Raw genomic sequence first — 22,944 nt, forward strand, 5'->3', positions numbered from 1 at the left:
AAAAGTTGGATAACCCGTTACCTAAGTATGTTCAAATCTCTTCTCCATAACACACTTACCTTCTATCACCAAAGCTGACTTTGACATAGGATTGCTCACCTCTATTTTTTGCAAGTCACTCGAACTATGAAAGGATAAGCCGCTTTACTTAGACAAATCTGTTCGCCAACAACCATCTTTCTTTAATCCTCTTCTAACTTATTTGATACTTTAACCAAATTCTTCAAAATCCAAGAGTGCGGAGATTTTAGAGGTCTTTGTTGATCTATCATGGATGTGGGAGATGGGTGAGGCTGGATTTTGAATTACCATAGAAAAGGAGTCGAATACGCCTCAATTGCAAGAACTACATACGCCCCTTTATCGTGGGAATCTAGACTGTGATGGAAGGTCTGAAGTTGGCATTGGAAGCAGGAAGGAAATAAAATAGATCCCTATTTTCATGATCTTTATTTATTTAGTTATTTTTAGTACAACATGTAGGAGTGGAAGATCGAACTTACAACTTCATGATTTATGCTAATTACCGCTTCGCTTTGACATTTTCACGATCTTTATAATTTCATAACACAGGGCCCTTTATCTTTTCAACAAACAATTCTGCTAATCATCTATTAAAATTATCTTCTGAAGATATATATTACACCTCATTTAATGAAATCTACTCTTCACAACATAATTTCTTTCCAATATCATGAGGTCCAGATAAGTTCATTTCTCAAAATTATAACACATAATTTTATCTATTTAAACCCAAGTGTTGGACAAACAACTCAAGATGAGTTCTACTATATTACATGTACTGAAAAATTTTAAACACGACTCTTGATAAAACCTGATAGGGCAGTAAATTTACACAATCCTCCCATCACATACAAAATTATAGATCCTTGATTTGATTCAAGTCATTGTTTCTCCCTTGCTTCAAAGCATCCATCATTTGGCAAGCAGCCTCCTCTAAATTGACCGCAACAAATGGAGTTGACCGATACTTCCAATTTTCAGTTTCACAAGCTTGCATAATCTATTGGATCGTAAATGTAGCTGAGAAGGTAAGCTTGCAGGTAAATCTTCAGTTACTATAAATTGATGAACCACTGGTTGCTTTTCCATTTCGCGAGTTGAAATGCACATCATCTGTAAACTGGATGTAGCAACGACATTCTTGAAACATAGCAGCATTGGCGTAGGCCTTCCTTGTTCTGGAAGGAAAAAAAAAACTGTTCAATTCTTTCTTAAGTAATATTCGACCATGCATTTCATCTAGCTTCGAAACTTAGTACAAAGCTTACCTTCAAAAGTTTCTGCTCTTGGGAAGCTTCAAATACCATGCACCTCATTCGGCCAGCAGACCACGGGAATTTTACTGCACGTGTTGTAGCAAAACTTCAGTACCTTAACAGGCTCAGTTATGAACTTCTACAATTGACTGGAAGATTTCACAATGTCAACATACCTTTCAGAGTAAACAGGTTTAGCAATGAACTTTCCACCAGGACTATGAACACTGGAATGCTACAATGATTTCATTAATAATGCGAAAGTAAATTCGTAAGTAGATGGAGATCTACTTGGTGCCAGTGCTGGGATGGAAATTCTTCCATGAATCTCCATCAACTATGCTTTCGTTTCTTCTGGTTCTTGGCTGCATGCAAAGAATTTGCTGTATAATGCGAATTCAAAAGTTCTCGAGGTATAGGTGCTCCAGACGACTTTAAAATCTCCACTAAATCTTTAAATAAATTCTTATCTTCCCCATTCACGAACACTATGGCTTTGCCCTCCTCTCCAAGTCTAGATGCCCTGCCAATCTGGTGGACATACTCCTTGATGGAATTTGGCATGTCAAATACAATCACCTGCCTCACACACAAAAGATCCATCCCTCTACCCAAAATCCCAGTAGCCACCATCACTTGTACCTCTCCCACCAGAAATAACTTCATGGCTTCTCGTCTCTCCTTCATGGACTTGTGCCCGTGAATTGACAATGCCTTTATCCCAGTGGTAACAGTAATTGCATTTGAGAGGAGATCAGCCCCAAGTCTTGAACCTACATATACTACAACAGGTGGCATAAAATGTTGCTTGCTTGCTAAAATGTCAAAAAGCTTTTGTTTCTTATTCTTTGATTCTACCCAGATAACAAGCTGCTTCAAAGCCTTGGTTGGTCTATTTGAAATGCCAGCAGATATAATAACAGCACCATCTCCCATCGATCTTGCCATCTTCTCAACTTCGAAAGAGGTAGTTGCAGAATACATCAAGAGTTGTGGTCTTGAAAGAGCCCTAAAAATCTGTAATACCTGATCGCGAAAGCCTTTTTGGAGCAAGCAATCCACTTCATCCAGAACAAAAGTCCTCACTTCATCAAGTTCAATATCATGCTTCATCAAAAGATCAACCAACCTGCCAGGAGTAGCAACAATCAGTTCAACTCCTTGCTGGACACGATGGAGCTGTCCAGCTAGGGCATCACCACCAACAACAAGGGCAGTTTTAAACGGCATGCCTTTCCCAAGCAACTTAGCTTGTTCTTCAACCTGAATGCAAAGCTCTCTCGTAGGTGTAAGAACCATGGCAAGTGGCTTCTTTTGGCCATGGAAACACTCAATGCGAACACGAGCACAGTAAGAAACTATTGGGACCAGATAAGACACAGTCTTTCCAGAGCCAGTCTCAGCTGAAACAAGCAGATTTTTACCAGAACAAGCAGCTGGTATAGCTTGCATCTGGACAGCTGTGGGCATCTCATAGCCTGCGGTTTCCAGATTTTGGAGGAGTTTCTGAGGAAGGTCACAGCAAGAAAATGACAAGATAGGGGCACAATCTAGGTCTCCTTTCACACTGATTCCAAGTTTTCTCCTAAGCAATTCAGTCTGCTCAGAAGTCAAAGAAGAAGATCCCAACTGATTAGAATCATTAACATAAAAGCACTCATCAGCTGCAGGAAGTCTTCTAGGAGATGGCAAATCTGGTGGCAATGCATTTGACACTCTCCGTAGGACTGATTCTTTACATTCCATGCTGCAAATATCATCATCTGTCTCATCACATATATATTCACCATAGCGACCACATACAACACATTTAGGTTCGCCAGGCAAAGCTTCTCTCTGATCTTTACATTTCACTTTAACACCAGATTCTACATCAGAACAAAAGTTCAAGGATGATTAGACAAGATCCAGATCATTTATCAAGAAGATGACAAAAAAGTTTATCAAAAAGAACAGATAAATCACTTATACAGCCAATGAGTAAAATCTCTAGGGAAATACAGTAACATTTCCTAGTGCCCTTCCATTTTACATGACCCATTGTTTAAATTAGTTAGTGTAAGTGTCAGTTAGGCCAACAATGACAGCTATTTAGGCTGTAATAAATGCTGCCAAACCTTAATGGATTGAGCAGACCTCAATTAGAATCATGACAATAATAGCAAAGAAGATTTCACTATCTTTGGTAACAGAGTAAGGAAATTATACTTGTGTGCAGATGACTGGCAATCGAGAGTTACATCACAGCAATGCATGGATCATGATATGTGAACTGATACTTGAGAACATGATCCAGAAGCAGTGCTCTGCTGCTGAGTATAATCTGCTTCTAGGTGGCTTCATTAGGAGAGGTAGCAGAATATGTGACCTTCACGGAAAACTTGTTGTCAGGGTCAACAAATTTTCACATTCATCCGGCAACCCTCTCAATTGGAAAGAAGATCCTCCGGGTTTTTTTTTTTTTACAAAATCCTTTTTTCCCTATTCGTTACAGAGATAAAAGATCCACAGCCCACCGTCCCAATGCATCCAACAAAAGTCAATTCTTTGACCAGAATTTGGTTCTTGGAGGTATTAAAACAGCATAAGTTGTTCAGACACCTTTTATATAAGTCCAGTACCCTTTTTCTCCTATAGTTTCCTTTTGTACCTTTTATATCATCAATAAAAACTCTAGTTTCTTGTCATCAATGAAAATTTTAGTTTCTTTTCCAAACAAATGGTAGTGGAAAAGAAATCTTTCAACATTGAAGCCAATAACAAAATTAGAGGTAGCAGAACTAGGATTTTCAAACATGGAAAAGACTACCCATACTCTATCTCTCTCCAATGGGGCTCCCTTGGTTAGCTAGTTGCTTCAGAAACCTAATTGGCTTACCTCTCACCCACAAATTTTCCCAAGGAGTTTCAAGAGAGATGACTATGTCTATTAGGTGGAAAAGAAATTGAGCAAGAAAGAATATGTCGCTAAAATAGCAAAGCTGGCTCAAATGGTAAGAAAGGCAGAATCTTGGTTCCCTCAGGAAAAAATAGGAACGGACAGTCTTCTTTTCTCTTGTTAATAGAGGACTATCCCTTTAGAGGCTCTTCTACATACAAAAACTCCCATTTTCTTCTAAAAGGAATTGGTGGTTGGTCTTAAAGACGATGGAGAAAAAGGGTACTGGCATTTAAGTTAAGAAGACCTCCTTTGCTAACGTTACAAGGGTTGACATTACTCCCTTCTGATACAGCCTCACATCCTTCTTTGTCTTGGATATTGATCTCTCAGATGGGGAAATTCTATTGCTGTATAATGGAGATTCCTCTTGATCCTTTTTCCTTTTTTTAACTTTTTATGAGAAACGATCCATTTGAAGATTCTTCATGATGTCTAGTTCAAAATCCTTCGTGCTCTTAAAAAACACGGTCATCCACAAACTAGCAGGTAGACTGAAGTGGTCAATAATACATTTGATCGAAGATGATGTAATGGACTTATATTAACCTCTTTCAATCAATATAAAAGAACCAAATTAGGGGAGTTTACAATTCAAAATTAACTCCCAAGACAAACTGTTGAACCAGTTTTTAAACCCAACTCCACTACCTGGAACTGTAACATGGAAGCTGAAGATATGGCAGGAAGAATAACTACGTTCCATAAGAAATAACTAGGAATTTTCAGATTCAAATTAACAATTGCTGGCAGGAACTAAAATTAACAATTGTTGACAGGCACCTGGAAATAATGAATTTGAAGCAAGTAATTTAGTTGTGGTGCACACACCATATTCCTAATTGGGACATAGACTAAAAAATAAAGCAGAAGAATATTCACCCCTGTCAGATACCACAAAATATTTGCCTTCAAAGTTACAGACAAATGAACCATTTCCAGACCTGTTCAATATTTATATACTTGGGCCATTTTGCCTTCATCGTAAAATCAAAGCAAATTTAATCATAGAGTAGCAAACTGATGTAGTAAATTCCCGGGTACATTGTAATTTCCCTGTCCTATTCCAGCTATTTCAGTTAGATAGAAATAACATCATCAATTAGCCTATTTCAGTTATACATATGTCGTAATAGATTCCGCCAACCTCAATGGAACGAGAAGAACTAAATTCAAATTTTATAATATTAGCAAGATTTCAGCAATAATATAAACGATAAATTTTAAACATGAATAACGAAATATTTTGGGGGCTTAAAGAAATGAAAACAAACATAGAGAACCTAGCCAGAAACGACCAAGCAAACATAAATACGTCAAATAGCACATATCAAAGTAACGAGAAGTACAAACATAAATGTTCGTGTGTCAAATAAACAAGGAATTCTTACCTCCAGAATTATCAGCATCTGTCGATTTTGTCGATGCTTCGGACACACCATTCCTGTTATCGTTTTCCATAACTAAGAACTGGGTATTATTCTGTTTAGATGAAAAGGACTCAAGCAAGCACAGCAATTCCTGAAAAATAAATAAATAAACAACCTTCACCAGAAATCTAAAAGGGCAAGCTGCTAGATGGAAGGAATCCCAATAAAATCAGGGGTTTGTAAGGGACACTAATAAAATTCTCGTTCTTTACTAAGTAATTAACATCTGGATAAGCTCACTTGAATCACTTGATCAATTGTTTAAGCGGAACCTCCACAGAAAATTGGTAGCGTCCAAGTGCATCTCCCTCTCTCCTAATCTTTTGTTTGATACAATACCTGCTGCGACATTATAAACAAAAATGTGCATCCATTATGATGTGGAATCTGTGCCTAAAAAAAAAAATCTTCGTGATGCGTATCAAATAGATGAATTCTCGAATGCAAGTAATGATGCGAGAAGTGAAGATTTTGGTGGAACAATCTGCAACAAACAGAACAGAATAGAACGGAAGAGATCGGAGTAGATTACTTGGAATGGAATGTAAGGGCGGACGCTCTCTGTATGCCGATCGCTGTCTGGCGGGAGAACGTACGAATTCTTCAATCTCCTCTCGGCTCTCACTTTTTTCTGGCGCTAGAATTTTTGTCACCGTAAGCGTAGGGTGTTTGCTTGTACGACTGGGTTAAGAAATAAGCAGCAGATACTCTTTTGAGAATTTTGGGTATATTTATTTTAGTTTTTTTTTTTTTTTTTGATATTCGGGTATATTTATTTTAGTTTAAATAAGATTTGTTTTAGTCGACATATTTTAAAACTTTTGTACTAAAAAAAAACATATTTTTAAACTTTTACCATTTTATTTCATGTACTATCCAAGTATTTATTCATCTTGATTATTATAACTTCGCAAAAAATAATAATAATAATAAATAAATAAATTTATATGAATCAATTCTTTGTGTTGCTGTCAATTATTTTTTCCATTCGGCTTCATGGGATAGTAATAAAGAAGTGACTTCTTGAATTGTTACTGATCCAGTTTTTGCAGTGATTATAGATATAGTAGACTCGTATTCTGAGCCTAATCCTGATAGAATATGTAGTATGTGGTCTTTTGTAGTTATAGTCTTACTTGTGGCTTTCAAAGAATCAATTAGATTTTTGATTTGACGCATGTAATCTTTTAAGTGCAAGATTTCTTTTTCTAATTATAATGTTCTATAATTTGGTTTTGAGTTCCATCACCTTAGCAAGATTTCTGCTGGTAAACATCTGTTCAAGATTGCTCCATATTTCTTTTGATGTCTTGCAATGGAAAAGATCAGTAAGGATCTCTTCTCCCATCAATCCAAGTAACCACGACATAATGAGTCTATCTTGCTTCTTCCATTTTGTATAGGCTGGGTTGTCTTTGTGTTAATTCTGAATTTTCTATTATTATCAGGTATCTTTGTTGAGCTCCAGATTCTTCATCAATGAATTCTTCCAATCCATGGTCTTCTAATGCAGCAAGAACCTGAAATTTCCAGAGGAGGAAATTTCTGTCACTGAGTTTCAAAGTCGTTATTTTGTTACTTGGATTTATTGTTTGTGCAAGACTACATTCATGGTGACTTTCGAGTTGACTTCTATAGAACCAGTCATTCTTTTGTATTGTCGTTTAGATTTTTGTAGTGTCTGATACCATAAAATGAGTGGAAAGAGATGAGGAAGCAGTTGTATTTCTGTAATTCAATCGACTGCCAAATACATCTTTGAGAAAGGTTTATATAGACAATAGGGCTTTAACCACCATTTGGACTTTCTAACTATATTTGGAACACAATCCATAACACTTTCTCTCAGGGTTTCAATGGTTTATCTTAACAATCCCTTGTGCTTAATAAATTTGCAAAATTTTAGTCTCTTAAGAGAAGAAAGTTGAAGTTTCTGCCAACTTTTTAAAAATTGGGAGGGAATATAAATTATAAATTTTCTTGAGTGTTTAATTGAAAAACTATTTTGTTTCATGTTTTTCTTAATACAACGAGTTAGGTAAGTGATTCAAACTTAATTTTAATATTTATCAATAACAAAGGTATATTCGAAAAATAGGAACCAAATTGAAAAATATATACATACATTAAGGAGTATAACATATACTTAACCAATTCGATAGGTGTGTTTTTTTTTCAACATGTGGGGCGGTGGAAGATAAAACTTACAAACTCTTAGTTGGAGATATATATTAATTATCGCTTAATTATGTTTGTTTTGACTTTCGATTGGTTTGGTGTGTTATGCATCTATTAATATGACATGTTAATTTTGGCGAATGATCAAATAAATGAAATACATTTTAAACTAAAATTTTTCGACCACTTGTCCTTGTTTTATCTAATTGACCTCTTTATTATATACCCAATCATTAAGTTAGTATGGTACTTGTTCATATGTTGAGGAAATTTTTTAAATTTTTACCCTAAATTTAGTAAAGTGTGTCAATTTTTATCCTGGATTTCTAATTTCATCGTATTGTACTTTAAACTTGAATAAATGCTGCAAATTGTAATTAATACTTTTGTAATTTTTAACGATAGAAAAATTTTAGCCAATCACAAATTGTCACGTCATTACTTTTAAAAATTTATGATAAAAATTGATATTTGGTTTAGGGTTTAGGAGTTAGATGGATGAAACAAGAACCGACACCAAATTGGGAGATGGGTTTAAACATATAAGTGGTATTTGAGCCACCAATACCAAACCCAAGATGTAGGGAATTCTTTTTGTATAATTGAGTTCAACAAACAAACACTTTTGAAGTTGACAAAAATGCAGTGTATTTGATCACAGTTTAAAGTCCCCACAATGTAGAAGACAGCCAAGGAGCAATCTAAGCCTATGAACACAATATATATAGGCAAAAATTTTATTGGATGGCAGCCTGGTGAGTAGTAATGGTTCATACAAACAAAAAAAAATAAGTATGTGTAAGGAAAGCCAAGGAGGGTAATTCAAACTTCAAAGGGCTCTGTCCATGAGCACCTTGTGAGTGAGTTCTGCTTCTGCATCCTCATCTGGCGATGGAAGTTCCTAATGAACAAGTCTGCAACATGGTCTATGTCCTGTTCCAGACAGAACTCCTCCCCTGCCTCCTCCTTGGAATGTTTCACCATCTCGATCACCGACCCTCCTACTCCGCTTCCTCCGCCCTGATCTTCATCAAATGCACTCTCAACCAGCGACTGCCTCAGCCTCACATCTGGGGACTGCTCCGCTCCCACCTCCACCTCCGCCTCCGCCTCTTCCATGGGCGGTTGTAATTCGCGGTGTTGGTCGTGTTGATGGGTGGATGTTAAAGGGTGGAGCTTGTGGGAGATTGAGGAGACTAGGAAGTTTGTGTTGGAAAGCAAGGAGTGGATGATGAGACGGGCTTTGAGGGCGCGGCTTTTCCTTTTCACCATGGCGCTCAACGCACTCAGCATCTGCTTCAGGACCCCTCTCGCTGATTCCTTCTTCATATTCACCTCGTCCAATTATGAACATTACCCACCAAACTCAAAGAAAAGCTGAGTGAAAGTGCAAGCACAAGGAGGAAATGGAAGAAGATATGGAAGGCCTGGCCTAAATAAGACAAGGCAAAGGCACTGCTGCTGGAAGGAAGAGTGGTCGTTAAGAAAAGGCAGAGAGTGGGGGGGACATGTCGTTCCAAAAGTTGGGGTAAAACTTCGAACCAATCAAATACAGGACGCGTGGCGGAATGCAAGAACAGCAACAACTTCAATCAGTGGGATTGGGATATTGGGATTGGGAATAATTTGAATGCGAATTACGAGGCCAAAGGAAAGTAAAAGCAGCAGACGATAACAAGTGGCCGGTTTGTACTTTGTACCAGAAGCTCCAAACCAACAAGATTGAAGCTTTTTCTGAGTACAACAAGTAGGGAGGGAGAGATTCAAACTCATAATTCTCTTAATTAAAGATAAATGTCAATTATTGTTGAGCTAAGTTCATGTTGGCGTTTTCTTCCGACTACAGACGACATAATTGTTGAGAGAAGAGTGTGTGTGCGTGGAGGGACAAGTGTATAAAGAACATCAAGTGAAAGGCAACAGGTCAATCACCGAGAGAATAAAGTTAAGGTCAAAAGGAATAAAGAAAGGACACTGCCCCCTCATGTTACCAACAACTTTAATCAAATGGGAATAACTTTGGTGCCAATTCCAAGGCCGCTCACAGTCATTTTCTTCTCTCTTTTTGATTTGAGAAAGAAAAATGGAGAAAGGGAGGGAAGGCAAGTGATTAAAAGATAAGAAACCATGGTGTTGGTTTGCAAATGAAATAACGACTTCAGCTTTTTGGGTATAAATGACAAAAAGAGGATACACAATTAAAAAGAAAACTGCTTTTAATATGATTGAGAGCACAGACAGCCAATTAGTGGAAGTAGTGGACACTAATAAAGAAAATGACAAGCGTGGTCTCATTGGATTGGAGGAGAGAGATACACCATTTTGTGGTTGGAGAATACTTAATAAGAACACAGATAATTTTCAGGACCATTTTTTATGTTTGGGTCAAATCAAATCTTTAACTGCAGAAGATCTAATGCTTTGTTGCACTGTTCTTAGAAAATATTAAAAAAATTACCGTGAGTAGAAAAATCTTTTATGTATTTTAAAATATGTTACTTGTTTTTTAAATTTTCAAATATAGCACAAATTTTTACTCATATCAGTGATATATTAGATACTCATATCAGTAATATATTATGTGTATATCACATACATATTGCACAGACACTCATATTAGTAATATATCAGACGTTTATCACATACATATTACAAGTATATTAGACACTCATATCAGTAGTATATCATACACATGTATCAGTAGTCATATATATTACAGATATATATCATTTGGGTATTTTAAAATTGGACCTTCGTTTTTTTCAAAGTGCTATATTTGAAAAAATTAAATGCGGTTGCTAATTTGCTAGTGATACTAAATATTTTTGCCATATTTATAATTGTCCCAAATACTTATAAGTTGAACGAGACAACGTACTAATAACGTCAAATATAATACTACGGAAGTAGGTGGATCTTCTATATATACGTTGCTTGTGAGTAAATAGGTAAGTTAGGTTATTACTTGATTGGCAAAAACTATTACACCAAAGTACCATTGTTTGATTGCTAGCAAACTAATGATTGAGCGACCTTGACACCCCAAAGTTTATTGCAACTCCTGAGCTCACCTATATTTCTCAACATGGAGCTCAACACTTGAGCTCATCGTTGGCTTAACTCCTATTAATGTCGTCCAGTCTCAAATCATTCATTTAACTAATGGTTGGTCTCATATAATAAGACTGCTACTAACTATAACATTATGATTGCATAGTTACCCAACTTGCACTTCTTGCCGAAGGCTGAGGTGGCTAAAGAGGTGTGTGATGGTAGCAAGGTAAACTAGCTAGTATGTTTGAGAGGAGTGCAACACTAACTTTACTCGTTAGAGTTGTATTATTGGTTCAGTTAAAATAATCAACATAATTTATCATTTTGAAAATTCTTCCCCCGATGTCGACTTGAACATAGCTCAATTAGTTTGAATATGTATCTTCAAATAACAGGTCGTGTGTTCAAATCCTACCACAGGTTGTTGTACTCAAGGGAAAAAAAAGGGAAAAACAAGTTTATCCCCTCACGTTGTTCATGTTCGTCTATTCGGGATGGAGCAGGCTATCAAAAAAACAATTATTTTTTGCAATTATGACTCACATTTCAAAAGAGGAGAATATGATTGCAGGTGGAGGAGCAACAGTCACTCTCAGTAAACTTAATGTGGAAGGGCACAGCAATTAGCATATATGAAAATTGAAATGGGTATTCCTACTTACGTTACTTGCGTATCATCCGGCGCCGTTTTGGCTCCCTTTTCTTTGAAGAAACAATAGAAAGAGAAGCTTTCAACATTCGTCTCCTTGACCCACCGGCTCTTCTCTTCTAAAAGTCGGTGAATATTTATATGACTACTTCCACAGCTAACAATTGATATCTTCATTTTTCTTTTTTTGCTTTTTTTACTGGGCAACAATTGATATCTTTCTCAAACTTCAATCTCTAAATTTGTTGCCTAATTAATAAAAGGCTAAAACATATTCGGTCCCTATACTTCCATTAAAGTAATGATTTAATCCCTAAATTTAACTTTTTATTAGAACGATTTAGTCTCAGTACTTTCATATTGATAATAATTTAGTCCTTAAATCTTTGATATGTAACAATTTAGGCCCTACTATGAAGATTCTTATCAAACTTAAGCGTTAATTTTTATCTTAATTTCAGGGACTAAATTGTTACCAATTTGAGAGTGGAATAACTAAATACGTTACTTTTGAAAGTTTAGAGATTAAATTGTTACCTCAACTAAAGTAAAATACCAAAAATATTCTTTAACCTTAATAAAATTATAAATACTGAAGTCAAGATTATGTTAGTCCAGTGGCGAGCTTATAATAATGGGGGCAAATGTACTGTTGGAAAAGGTATCTGTTCTCTTTTTCACACATAACAGCAATTTCCAAACAATTTCTGTCGTTTTTCCATTGAAAACGCACCTCAACTCTTAACATTTTCTTTCCTAATATTAAAACAAATAAACAAGGAAAAAAATACAGAGGAGATGGATTAGGAGCGGTGGTTGGAGCTCAATTTTCAAATACAGGAGCAGCAGGAGCGTTGCTTCCTCTAAATTAAATGGGTATGGCTCCACAACCACAACCTCCATTTTCCTATAAAAATCCAAGGCTGCGTTTGATGTTCCCCATCAGCCATCTCCTCCTCTTTCTGGTCCGGGTTTTCTTTGCTTCTGCGAGGTCTGCAAGAACCTCGCAGGAACAAAGAAACCCGTCATCATATCCCAGCTGTAGACAGCCACACCCATTTCGATAACTGGGAGTTGGAACTTTTCTCTTGTATACTCAAGAGCACCCGCACCAGCCTCAAGGCTCAGACCCTGCCACACTCATTTCTTACAATCACAATCAAAATCAATCATGGGTGTGAGATCCAAGAGGCTTTGGAATGTTCTCAAGGTGACCCTGATTCTAATGGCAAGAAAAGGTCTAATCTCCAAGCGAAGGTTCATCATGGACATGAATTTGATGGTCAAGAGAGGGAAGCTGTTCAAAAAATCTGTGTCCAACTTCATGTTCAGCGGCAGAGATGTGGCACATGGCAGTTTCGGCCTACAGGATTATGAATTCTCCTGCAGCAACACTCCCATTAATCCTGTTTTTTCCCATGTGTCAAAGCGCAGCACCAAATACCACGCTTACTTCCCCTGTATCAATCTTCCTGTGGAAATGGAAACAAAGCAGCAGCAACAAGAACAGGAAGAAGAAGATGGAGATGAAGAGGCCTACGCCTACCTACACCCACAACCCAAAGCCTTTACTTTTCAACCCATGACTCCCGAGAAAGGAAGCCCACTCCTTTCCCCATTCTCTGTACGAATATCCAACTATTCCTCTGAGGAGGAAAATGAATGTAGCAGTGAAAGTGGACAAGTGGACAATCAGGCTGAGGACTTCATCACAAGGTTCTATGAACAGCTAAAGATGCAACGACGCCTGCAACTACTGCAATATACTTGAACTCAACCAACCTTATTCCTCTCAAGTCGTCTGCTTTCCACTGATGCATTTTGTTATTCTTTTGTCGCTTTCGACAAACTTGGGATTTGAGAAAATACATTACAGGATTCTACTTTTATGAGTACATCTGAGCATTGAATAACTATTTAAGTTGTCGTTGATTTCATCCAAAGTGACAGCATTAATGGGCTTTTTCTTTACCATCTCTCTCTCAGTAAGATGTACCATTCCAATAGTAATTGGTATGAGAGGCTTATTTGTTAAGCTGAAACTACGGCTCCAACATACCTTACAAATTTACGCTGTCTGAGTTGTTGCGCAATTAATCGGGTGTTTGTGAAACACCTATGTTTGAAGATAGTAATGGAAAGCACGATTGGAAATTACTTCCAAAAACAAAAAGGTGTTGGACATCAGACATGCTTTGGTTAGTTCAACTTTAAGTTTGGCAAAGTTTTGACAGGACAAAAAATGTACCACCCCTATCTCTATTCTATCTTTCTTGTGAGTTCAGAAAATTGTACAAGGTTGCCAATTGAGTCACACTAGCCAATTGTCACTCATCATAGGTTGATGTTCGTTACCCGTCACAACTCAACTATGACTAGTTAGGATGTCTTAAATAGGTGTGTGCACTATGACGGGTTGCAATGACATTGCTTGGACGTGCAGAGAATAGGTCAGTGCTACAACCATATGTAATTGGTAAGCATAAAGTATGAGAACATATTACTAGTCATGTCATTACAAACTTCTGATGTGACCTCATCGAACCTAACGTTTGTTTCAAGTGTCTAGTTAGGCTACAAAGCACAAGTGACTTTCATACTAATCCAGAAAAAAAGTAATCCAAAAAAATGGAATTTTTTCCTCACTTATTTTGATTATGTATTATGGCCGCCCGATAACTTATGGTCCCATCGAATTGGGTTACAACCACCTGATAGCTTCTAGTTTCACCTAAACTATGACAAACTAAGTTACTTTTGATCTCACCTGGGCAATAATCCACTTGGAGTAGTGGCTTCTAATCTCTAACTAGTTGAACTAAGATTCAAGGTGACTTTTAATCTCACTGAATTGAACTACAACATAAATCCACCAGCAGGCTTTACGATCTCACCTGCTAGTGGCCTAGTTAAATTGTGATCCTGGTACAGATGACCTATTTTATAATTCTAAAAATCTTACTCATAGCAGCTATGAAGACATGCATTAAGGATCCAATTAGACAAACCCAAGTAGCAGAAAGGAAAAGACACCCTTGTTCACCTGACCTAACTAACAGGAAGACTTGCAGTAATCCAAGTCCAACCCCACCTCGTTCTCGGAATGTTAAAGGGTCACTGTTTCAGTTAGCTGTAATCTCTCTGTCTCTATATTTTAATACGGCATTATTGGGTGGTGGTGTAAAAGGGAAGGATGGTGGGTCTCATTTCGGGATTCAAGACCACGTAACTAATCTGCAAAGAACGCGGATTTTGTATTTTCAATTTCTGGTCGGTGGAATCAGAGTGTAAGAATTTCAACAATCCCTATTCCCACATTCTATTATACTTTTTTTTTTTCCCTTCTGTTTGCTACAAGGAACGATTTGGAAAGAAGAATTAAGTTCAAGGTGGGCTCTATAAACTGGTCGAAAATAGATCCGGCTCCAACTAAATTCTGTTAAATATGCCTCCTCTCCTCCATAACATTATTGCTAAAAGTTCACTTCTATCCTTTCAAATTTTTTTAATACTTGGTTTAAATACAACTTTGTTACTAGTACTTTCGACTTGATTTATTTTAGTCCTTATATTTTCGACTTTTTTATTTTAGTCCCTATATTTTCAAAACATCCATGGAACTTGTACTCTAAAAAGTGATCATTTTGATCTCTATTTGCAAAAATTTAACACAAGTTTTATACACGATGAAAACTCTTCAAGAAACTTATTAACTAAAGTCTCATGCTAAAATTATGATTAAAAAACAACGAGAGATAAAAAAAAGAAAATGAATGACCAAAATTATCACTTTTTTAAAGGATAGGAACCAAATCAGACATTTAAAACTAAAATAGACAAAAGCTAAAAGTATAGGGACCCAGATGAACCAAAATTTAAAGTAAAAAGAACAAAATAGTATTTAAGCCTAAATTATATTATCTTTCAATATTGATACAACTTAAACTCCAAAAGTTGGGCATGGCTATAGGAAGTTCGGAAAGGAATCATTTCAGCACTAAGACTGCTCTTCCCATATAATCGTAAGGTTTGAGTCTTCTAAAAACTGGGAGGAAATATTATCTTGCTTTATGAGGAAAAAAATGTTACTTCATAATATACAATATTGTCTTTTATAATTCTATGTAAGAACATGCTAATAACGGGTATAATGAATCCTAACTACTATACCTATAGAGAGTGAGAAAAGGCATTGATTTAACACTCCAGCCGAATTTTTCTTTTACTGCTACTCCTATTCAAAGGCTTTAGGAGAAACCTATGTTTGTGTCGAGCACCTTTGTATCCTCATCCAACGGGACCTTACTCCAATCAGGCTTCCTCGTGGAGAACAACTTCGGGCGCTCCAATGCAGTTCCTCTAAAGCCAGTCATCCTTGATGACACCATGGGCATCACAAGTACTGCAGATGCATTCAGTGAAACTTCTCCAAAACCCAGAGAAAGTGCCAAAGCAGCCTGTGAAAAGAATAAGACGGCATGTGGTTAAACAGATTAAACATGTTGACCATCAAGCAAGTTAGCTTGAAAAATCCCCTTTTTTTTTAGGGAAAAAAAATGAGTGAAAGATCACAGAAGTGCTAACAAAATAACAGGCCGGAAAGAGGAGCCAACTAGAAACTAAACTAACTATAAAAGGCTCTAATCCAAAAGAACAAGGCTTAAAGGATAATTACAAAATTGAAATGGACTCCAGTACCTTTGCCTTGGCTATTACATCTGAAATCTTTAACAAGAGTCCTTGTGAAAACGATCTTTCCTCCCTAGTCTCTGCTGCTGCTTCTTTGGATGGCATGATTAGTCTGTAAATGAAACGTATGCAACAGAAATGGGTTAAGAGGTGCAAATAAAAAGGCAAAAGTATAAGCACTTTATCGATCATAGATTTTTCATTGTCGAATACTTCACGTCTTCCATAAAAACTAACAAGGACACCTTTTGAAAGTGGTCTTGAACTCCGTAAGATTTTTTGGAAAACACTCATGTCACCTAAACATGCAAAATAGTTGATGTACCTCTCTTCTTCTGCCGAGATGCTAGTGGACTTCCCAGAAACCAGTGATGAATTATCCTTGAATTCCCCGTCTGAAATTTATGTTCCAATCAAGCTCTCATACTTGCAATGCAATCCCAAAATTAATGTGAACCTAAATTAAAATACCTCTAGGCTCATCGGGAGCTAGCAAAGAAATGCCTATGAAAACCGACATCAGTCCAAGTATGAACATTGTCGTCCTCAAAGCATCAAGCACCTGTTTAGAAGAGCATGCAATGGTAAGCTTGCTACCCAAATTGAATTCATACTCGAGGCATGAACAGTTTAAAAGGAAACAGGCAGCATGACCTTGAAATGAAAGGTTAAAGAAACGAATGGTTAGAAAGTGATCACTTTATCTACTGCTTTATACAAACAGAGAAACAGGTTTTATGAATTGGCATTATAGACTGACACCTTTGAGCAACTGCCACGCTGAAAATTTTGCTAGTAGTTATTGTATCATGAAAGGGAAAAAATAAACATAACTTGGTTACTTGTTGAGTCATATAAGAAATGTGAATCTCATTCCTTAGGAGTTAAGAAGATGATAAATAGAAACTTCATCTCAGCCCATAAAATTCTATAGACATGTATAAAAAATTCGAGTTCCCAAAAAACCACAACTATTGATGATAAAAGTCGATTTACATAGCTTTGATCCCAGGCTAACCTAAACTATTTGGTGGATTTAGTAAGAGATCATGATCATAATCAGTGTCATGCAGCATGAAAGTTAGATCAACAAACACCCCCCCCCCCCCCCCCCCCACACACAAACACCTGTCTCACACACAGCAGCCACACACACACGGAGAGAGAGGGAGAGAGAGAGAACCTGGAATTCTTTAAAGTATATAAAACCTGTACATATGGAGAAGAAAGTCCAAGCAATCTGAAACATGGGAACAATAAGGATTGCATCAAACAGGGAAAGTCCTTCGTTTAACCTGGCCATCTGCGGAAATAGATAAGAAATTCATAATGGACTTAAAGGTTAACGAAATGATGTTTTTTCGCATCACTAGAATAACATAAAAACATGAAAGAAGGAAAAGTAGAGTTCTTAATCCTATAGTGATTTGTGAACTTACCCAAAATCCAGCAGTACTGAGAAATAAAAGCAGCAAGGAGTATGTAAACCAGCTATGCAGCTCGTAAGCACTAGACATGGCCAATCTAAGCAGTATTGAGCTAAAACAGATAGCATGACATTAGAAAGAGAATGAAAACAAGAAATTCAAGTGGGTTCAGTACCAACAAGAAAAAAGGACAAAGTAGTCAGGGAACTTACAGAGATTTTGCAAACAAGACTGAGCAGGAGCCTATTGCACCTGAAACTATAGCATAGGAAAATGGTAGCAGCATATGCCAATACGGTCTAAGATCTTGTCCAGAATCAGAAAGTAACAATTCTCCCCTTCTGCATGTTCCATAGGGGAAACTATTGGTCAAAATGAAAATCCTCATATAAAGTAAGAAGAAAAGAGTTCAATTAAATTCTAACCTATAGATTGAGTGATGTAAAGCAACAATCAAGATCAAAATTACGCAGTATAGAAGAAAAGTTATATTTCCATATTTCTCCACCAGCTGTTCTGGAGTGTACACTGAAAAGAGAAGACTAAAAATTAACATTCATTATTTACAAGCAGATTATGATCAAATAATTCATTGCATCAAATGTTTTCTGCACCACCATCCTGTTCTTATGCCCTTTCCCCTTAATTTTTCTCATCTTAGTAGTGGACAGAAAGAAATCCTCTTTGGTTAGTAATCTACTAGATATTGAGGTTAACACTTGTAGGCTTCAATGCAAAATAAAATGTTATTAGCAACAACCAGTTCTCTATGTTAAACCACCGCCTCATTATACAACCTAACTACATGGCACTTGAATATCTTCACATAGAATTGGGATCTAAATCACACAGCATAACGACAAAGGAATATGCATATGAAAGACTACTTAGCATTGAGTCAAAGGTATCGTTGCTTAAAGAAAATGCAGTACGTGCATCTTATCAGTCAGTAAACTTTGGCATACTAAATGCATTGATCTCATTAAACAAACTGAAATGTGAACATTAATCTACCAAAATCAACATATTTAGTCAAAAGATAAAATATGTCATCTTTTTATTCATAGCAATGGAAAAGTAGAAGGCATCAACTATGGCAAAAATTAGGCATTCATTATTTGTTTAATTTCTAAATTCTAGCCAACATCAATTGTTGACGCAATCTTAATTACATTTTTTCCAGAGGATAAGTGATTCTGAATAGTCACAAGTGCTGAACAAAAATATACCACCATCATAATGCAGGTTGCAAGATATTGGGCAGCTGATTTCTAGCAATTTAACAGATGGTGTTTTGAGATGTCTATTAAGTGATCATTTCCCCTCATCATTACAAACTTCGTGGAAAACTCAAATGACATTCTTGACATTTCATATAGAAGGACAAGCCATTAGAACTTAAAAGATAAATAAATCAAAAGCATGGCATCTACCAGGGGACTGGTGGTTGCCAAAAGCAACTAGAAAAATGTTTCCAAGAACAATAAAAGCAGTGGCAACCATTACCCTGCAAAAGAAGCCATATAGTCATGAACCATTAAATTAGGAAGAAAAATAATGAAAAAATGTTATGTGCCTTCATGTTCATGGTTTTGAAGACGTTCCACTACAGAGATTTACATACTTAACAGTAACCATCTTGTGGAGGACGAAGTATGCAAAAGCAATATTGGACACAAACTGTACAGATCCAAGTGCCGCAAGAAGAGACTGCAGGGTAGGGGTGGGGAGAAGGGGGACGACAACGGGAATTAAAAAAAGGTGGAACAGGAAATCCACAATAAATAGAAAATAAAAACATCCAGTAAAAGTTGTAAAGAATTTAAAAAATCCACATAGATGAACTTATAATACCAATATAATCATATTAAGAAATGGGATAAAGTAATTTCTACCAACCTGGGCAGCATATCCAAAGGAAATAAAATTAAGGCAATTTCCAAGAATGAAAAATGTAATACCTGCACGCCAAAACTTATAAATAAGGCTTTAGGTTTGAAATGTAGGCTTCTTCCAAAAAAGGTATAACACATAAAGCCATAAAAGGAATTTAACACCAGAAAATCACTTACCAACTCTCCAAGTCTGGAAGTATATAATGGGCTTAATTGGTGTCTTTCCATTAGGGCCATTATTTTCTAGCATAGAATGCTTCTCTCTCTGCAAAAGTATATTCTTTAAAAACCACAGGACATGTGACAAGTAACAACGTTGCGGCATGAAACAATGCCAAAAAGAATATTCGAAACCCAGAAGTATGGAAAAATGCGACCGAATTGAGTCCCACTAAACATTCAACTTAGATGTTTAATGGGCTATTACTTACCAAACCATTAGTGTAACAAGTTTATAGCTTTGAACTTTGAAGTGGAATTTTATCTTTTGGAAGAAAAAGATGACATTCATGTTTCATGATGCATGACACATTGACTATTGTATCCTCAAGAAAAATGTGGAATAAAAAGAAGGCGAAGAGCGGTTTGTTCAGTCACAGTGTAGACCAAGATTGAATGAGAAAAAGAGAAATCTGTTAGAACCTCGTTATGGCCTAATTTAAGAAGGTTGGTCCCAAAGTTGATGGCAATGCTGCCAAAGAGGTTGATGAAAGCTCCAATAACCCAATCCCCCATAAATTAAAGACGTGTGAGCGAATCTGCATACAGCTTGGGATCCCAGCCTGCGGCTGAAAGCAACACAGAAGTAGACAACCAAATGATGAAAGTGAGAGACAATGCCAATTACTCGTAAAGCTGACAAGAAATGAAAAGGGTAGTTGGTGATCAAGATCTGAGGAAGAAACAACTACGGATCTAATTCCTAAATGTAAAGAATCAAGCAGAAAGGAAAGAGATTACCTGTGGGGAAGATGGGTCAGTGCAGAATCAGATGGGGCGCAGTTGAGAAGATGAAGATGGAATCTGGGAAGTGGGGCATTGGGAAATCGCGGGCTTGGAATTGGGATGGAGTTGCTTTGCTTGTTCCCTCCCACGGGAATCCGAAATGTGGAGAAAAGCGTCGGACGCCGGAGAAGGAGAGAGAAATGGGGAAGCGGAGTAGATTGCAGAGAGGGGAGAAGGGAGAAGATGAAATAATAATGAATTAATTAAAGAAAAAAGTGAATGAGAGGAGAAGTTGAGCGGTCAATTTGGGAACGGAGAGAATAGTGTGATTGTGAGGGTGGGTTGGGGAAGCCGCGGCCGGCGTTCTTAACTGTCGGTTCAAATGGACCGGGTAAGCTCCGGACTGCACTAACCAGGACAGACCTCACACGCGTGTAACTCTAGCCCTGCTTTATTTGGTCAAGTTAAACGAAAATACTTTGACCCCGTTACCAAACGTTTTCGTTTTCTCGTTTTCTCGTTTTCAATGGTCTCGATGAGTTTACGTATTTTACAACTGGTCATGTTTCTTTTTTTTTTATGGGACATTTTTTAAATTGTATAGAAATTTTAGAAATAATAAAAATAAATTTATTCTTTTGTGTTCTCATTTCTAATTTGTTCCAAAATATTAAATAAAAATATTGTTTTATTATACTTGAATTCATAGATATTAGGGTCATGTAATTTATTTTTCTTTATTAAAAAATGAATAAATAGAAACAAGAAACATAAACATTACGAAACGAGTTCTTCGAGTGCGTTTAGTTGGTGATCTGAAAGCAGAAATCTGAGAACAATGAAAAATAGAATTATATTCCTATTTATTTTTAGATATGTGTTTCGTAGTAGATTTAGAAATTGAATCTCAATTTTTGTTAGACAGATGTGTCTAGTAATATATTTGTAAACTAGTTTGAGTTACCATCTAAATATTTAGTTCAATATAGAATAATATTTATTAACTTATTAACATTTTGGTTATAAATTTTGTAGAATTATTATTTTATAATATTTTACAATTTATAATAAATTATGTTTACAATTTACATGTTGCAATTTAAAAAAAAAATAATAAATTTATAACATGAAATAGAAATAATATATCAAAGTGTTTATCCTCTTCATGTAATAATGTATTGAATTATGAAAACATTTTCATGTAATAATGTATTGAATTATGAAAACATAAAAATGTTGTCCAGATTTTCAAGACTCCGAATTACCAGTCAAACATGCCCTTATTTTTTATTGAATCCAAACACACTCTAAAGTTTTAGTGGTGTGTTTATTTAACCATAACTTTCAATTTTGTTATTGATTTTAAGACTTTGTTCTTGATCCATAAACAATTCTATCAGCTAGGTAAGTACTAAATTTAACGGTTGCTTTATATTGTTTCATCCTCTTTATGAATCCACTTTTAACTCATAGTAAGGGCCAAAATTCAATTGTTTTTAGATTCTTCATTCCGAATCTAAATGGATAAATCTTCAACCTCCTTGAAAAACACCAAACAAAAACATTAAAGATTTTTAGTATTAAGTTCACCAGAAGATTCAAACTTAGACCTCTAAAATAGTATGACCAAAAGACTCCACGAATTAGAACCAAAATGAATGACTACAATGTATAGTTTCATTGGAACTGGCAGAGCAATCAATCATAGCACTACAACTGCTTGTTGAAGCCATCCACAATGCTGGAATTATATACATATCCTGGCTTCACAGAGGACTAAGGAGACCCTTCCCAGCCCCAACCGGACACAAGTGGAGTGGATATAATTGCTTCACTAATGATCAGCATTGAGCAGATATATCACAGGTGTAAAGGAGGGATACATTTTCCTGACATTCCTCTATTCTTCGCCCATGGCCACACCCACAACATTAAGTACTCTACAGCTACCTGCTAGTTTCAAACTTTACCAATTTTCTGTTTCCTATCTCTAGAGAGAGAGAGAGAGAGGAAGGGAGGGAGGGAGGGAGGGAGGCACCATAACATTAAGAAAAGGCTGGTTCCATTTCAATCCATCTATATCCCAAAATTGAACTTTTCATCAAGACACCAACCCATAAACATAACATTGCCCAAAAGGCCAAGATAACTATCAACATCTCCATGGTTGCATTAACCCCTTCCCTTTAAGTACCACGAAAATGAATGTTAGTTTCAATTCTGAAAATTGAACTTTTCCATTTGACAGACAATCCCAGCTGATAATTGTTCCAACATAAAACCAAGACCAACCCAGGGGGTGATAGGCTCAGCAATAGCATCAGCATGGCAGTAATGTAAGAAGGGAGAAATGAACACTTGATTGGAAGCAAACAACCAACCTAATTCAGGTTTTGGCTTCGAGAGGAGCAGCACGGGTGGGCGTGGTTAAGAATTCATCAACTGATGCTTAGACTCTG

The 22,944-nt window shown here is 36.5% G+C and overlaps 4 protein-coding genes across 7 annotated transcripts; 1 reads left to right on the plus strand and 3 right to left on the minus strand.

Annotated features, from left to right (window-relative positions):
- Positions 1-714: 714 nt before the first annotated feature.
- Positions 715-6,346, minus strand: LOC111016952 (P-loop containing nucleoside triphosphate hydrolases superfamily protein). Of its 2 annotated transcripts, none has more exons than XM_022292550.2 (6): positions 6,181-6,346; positions 5,889-5,987; positions 5,610-5,739; positions 1,457-3,148; positions 1,293-1,366; positions 715-1,202 (listed from the first exon to the last, which is right to left on the minus strand). In XM_022292550.2, the coding sequence occupies exons 3-4, from the start codon at positions 5,677-5,679 to the stop codon at positions 1,614-1,616; spliced, it is 1,605 nt and encodes a 534-aa protein (XP_022148242.1). In that variant the 5' UTR covers positions 5,680-5,739; positions 5,889-5,987; positions 6,181-6,346; the 3' UTR covers positions 715-1,202; positions 1,293-1,366; positions 1,457-1,613. The 2 variants fall into 2 exon arrangements, with proteins under 2 accessions (XP_022148242.1, XP_022148243.1); XM_022292551.2 differs by having other exon boundaries at positions 5,889-5,990.
- A 2,111-nt stretch (positions 6,347-8,457) lies between these two features.
- LOC111016945 (cotton fiber protein) lies at positions 8,458-9,284 on the minus strand. Its single transcript, XM_022292542.2, has one exon. It carries the CDS (start codon positions 9,153-9,155, stop codon positions 8,649-8,651), a length of 507 nt encoding a protein of 168 aa, XP_022148234.1. The 5' UTR covers positions 9,156-9,284; the 3' UTR covers positions 8,458-8,648.
- Positions 9,285-12,312: 3,028 nt separating this feature from the next.
- On the plus strand, positions 12,313-13,466 carry LOC111016873 (uncharacterized). The gene has a single exon (XM_022292428.2). The coding sequence runs from the start codon at positions 12,701-12,703 to the stop codon at positions 13,298-13,300; it is 600 nt and encodes a 199-aa protein (XP_022148120.1). The 5' UTR covers positions 12,313-12,700; the 3' UTR covers positions 13,301-13,466.
- A 1,958-nt stretch (positions 13,467-15,424) lies between these two features.
- Positions 15,425-20,770, minus strand: LOC111016932 (magnesium transporter, putative (DUF803)). Of its 3 annotated transcripts, none has more exons than XM_022292517.2 (14): positions 20,501-20,770; positions 20,183-20,328; positions 19,718-19,805; positions 19,545-19,606; positions 19,270-19,355; positions 19,079-19,152; positions 18,071-18,173; positions 17,858-17,986; positions 17,658-17,757; positions 17,402-17,458; positions 16,690-16,780; positions 16,544-16,613; positions 16,228-16,330; positions 15,425-15,986 (listed from the first exon to the last, which is right to left on the minus strand). In XM_022292517.2, the coding sequence occupies exons 2-14, from the start codon at positions 20,273-20,275 to the stop codon at positions 15,777-15,779; spliced, it is 1,266 nt and encodes a 421-aa protein (XP_022148209.1). In that variant the 5' UTR covers positions 20,276-20,328; positions 20,501-20,770; the 3' UTR covers positions 15,425-15,776. The 3 variants fall into 3 exon arrangements, with proteins under 3 accessions (XP_022148209.1, XP_022148208.1, XP_087984343.1); XM_022292516.2 differs by having other exon boundaries at positions 17,402-17,521; positions 20,501-20,767; XM_088128217.1 differs by lacking the exon at positions 19,270-19,355 and having other exon boundaries at positions 17,402-17,521; positions 20,183-20,395; positions 20,501-20,768.
- Positions 20,771-22,944: the final 2,174 nt, after the last annotated feature.

Source organism: Momordica charantia, assembly GCF_013281855.1.
Source record: "Momordica charantia cultivar OHB3-1 chromosome 8 unlocalized genomic scaffold, Mcharantia_2.0 BLBB01000008.1, whole genome shotgun sequence".
Lineage (NCBI taxonomy): Eukaryota > Viridiplantae > Streptophyta > Magnoliopsida > Cucurbitales > Cucurbitaceae > Momordica > Momordica charantia.

Bases quoted from the DNA above. Each gene is read 5' to 3' on its own strand.
- LOC111016952 (XM_022292550.2), bottom strand. From the start codon at position 5,679: ATGGAAAACGATAACAGGAATGGTGTGTCCGAAGCATCGACAAAATCG. The intron at 3,149-5,609 runs GTAAGAATTCCT...GTTCTGATGTAG, and splicing joins AGATGCTGATAATTCTGGAG to AATCTGGTGTTAAAGTGAAA.
- LOC111016873 (XM_022292428.2), top strand. From the start codon at position 12,701: ATGGGTGTGAGATCCAAGAGGCTTTGGAATGTTCTCAAGGTGACCCTG.
- LOC111016945 (XM_022292542.2), bottom strand. From the start codon at position 9,155: ATGAAGAAGGAATCAGCGAGAGGGGTCCTGAAGCAGATGCTGAGTGCG.
- LOC111016932 (XM_022292516.2), bottom strand. From the start codon at position 20,275: ATGGGGGATTGGGTTATTGGAGCTTTCATCAACCTCTTTGGCAGCATT. The intron at 17,987-18,070 runs GTTAGAATTTAA...TGGAACATGCAG, and splicing joins TTACATCACTCAATCTATAG to AAGGGGAGAATTGTTACTTT. The intron at 16,331-16,543 runs GTACATCAACTA...TTTCATTTACAG, and splicing joins ATCTCGGCAGAAGAAGAGAG to ACTAATCATGCCATCCAAAG.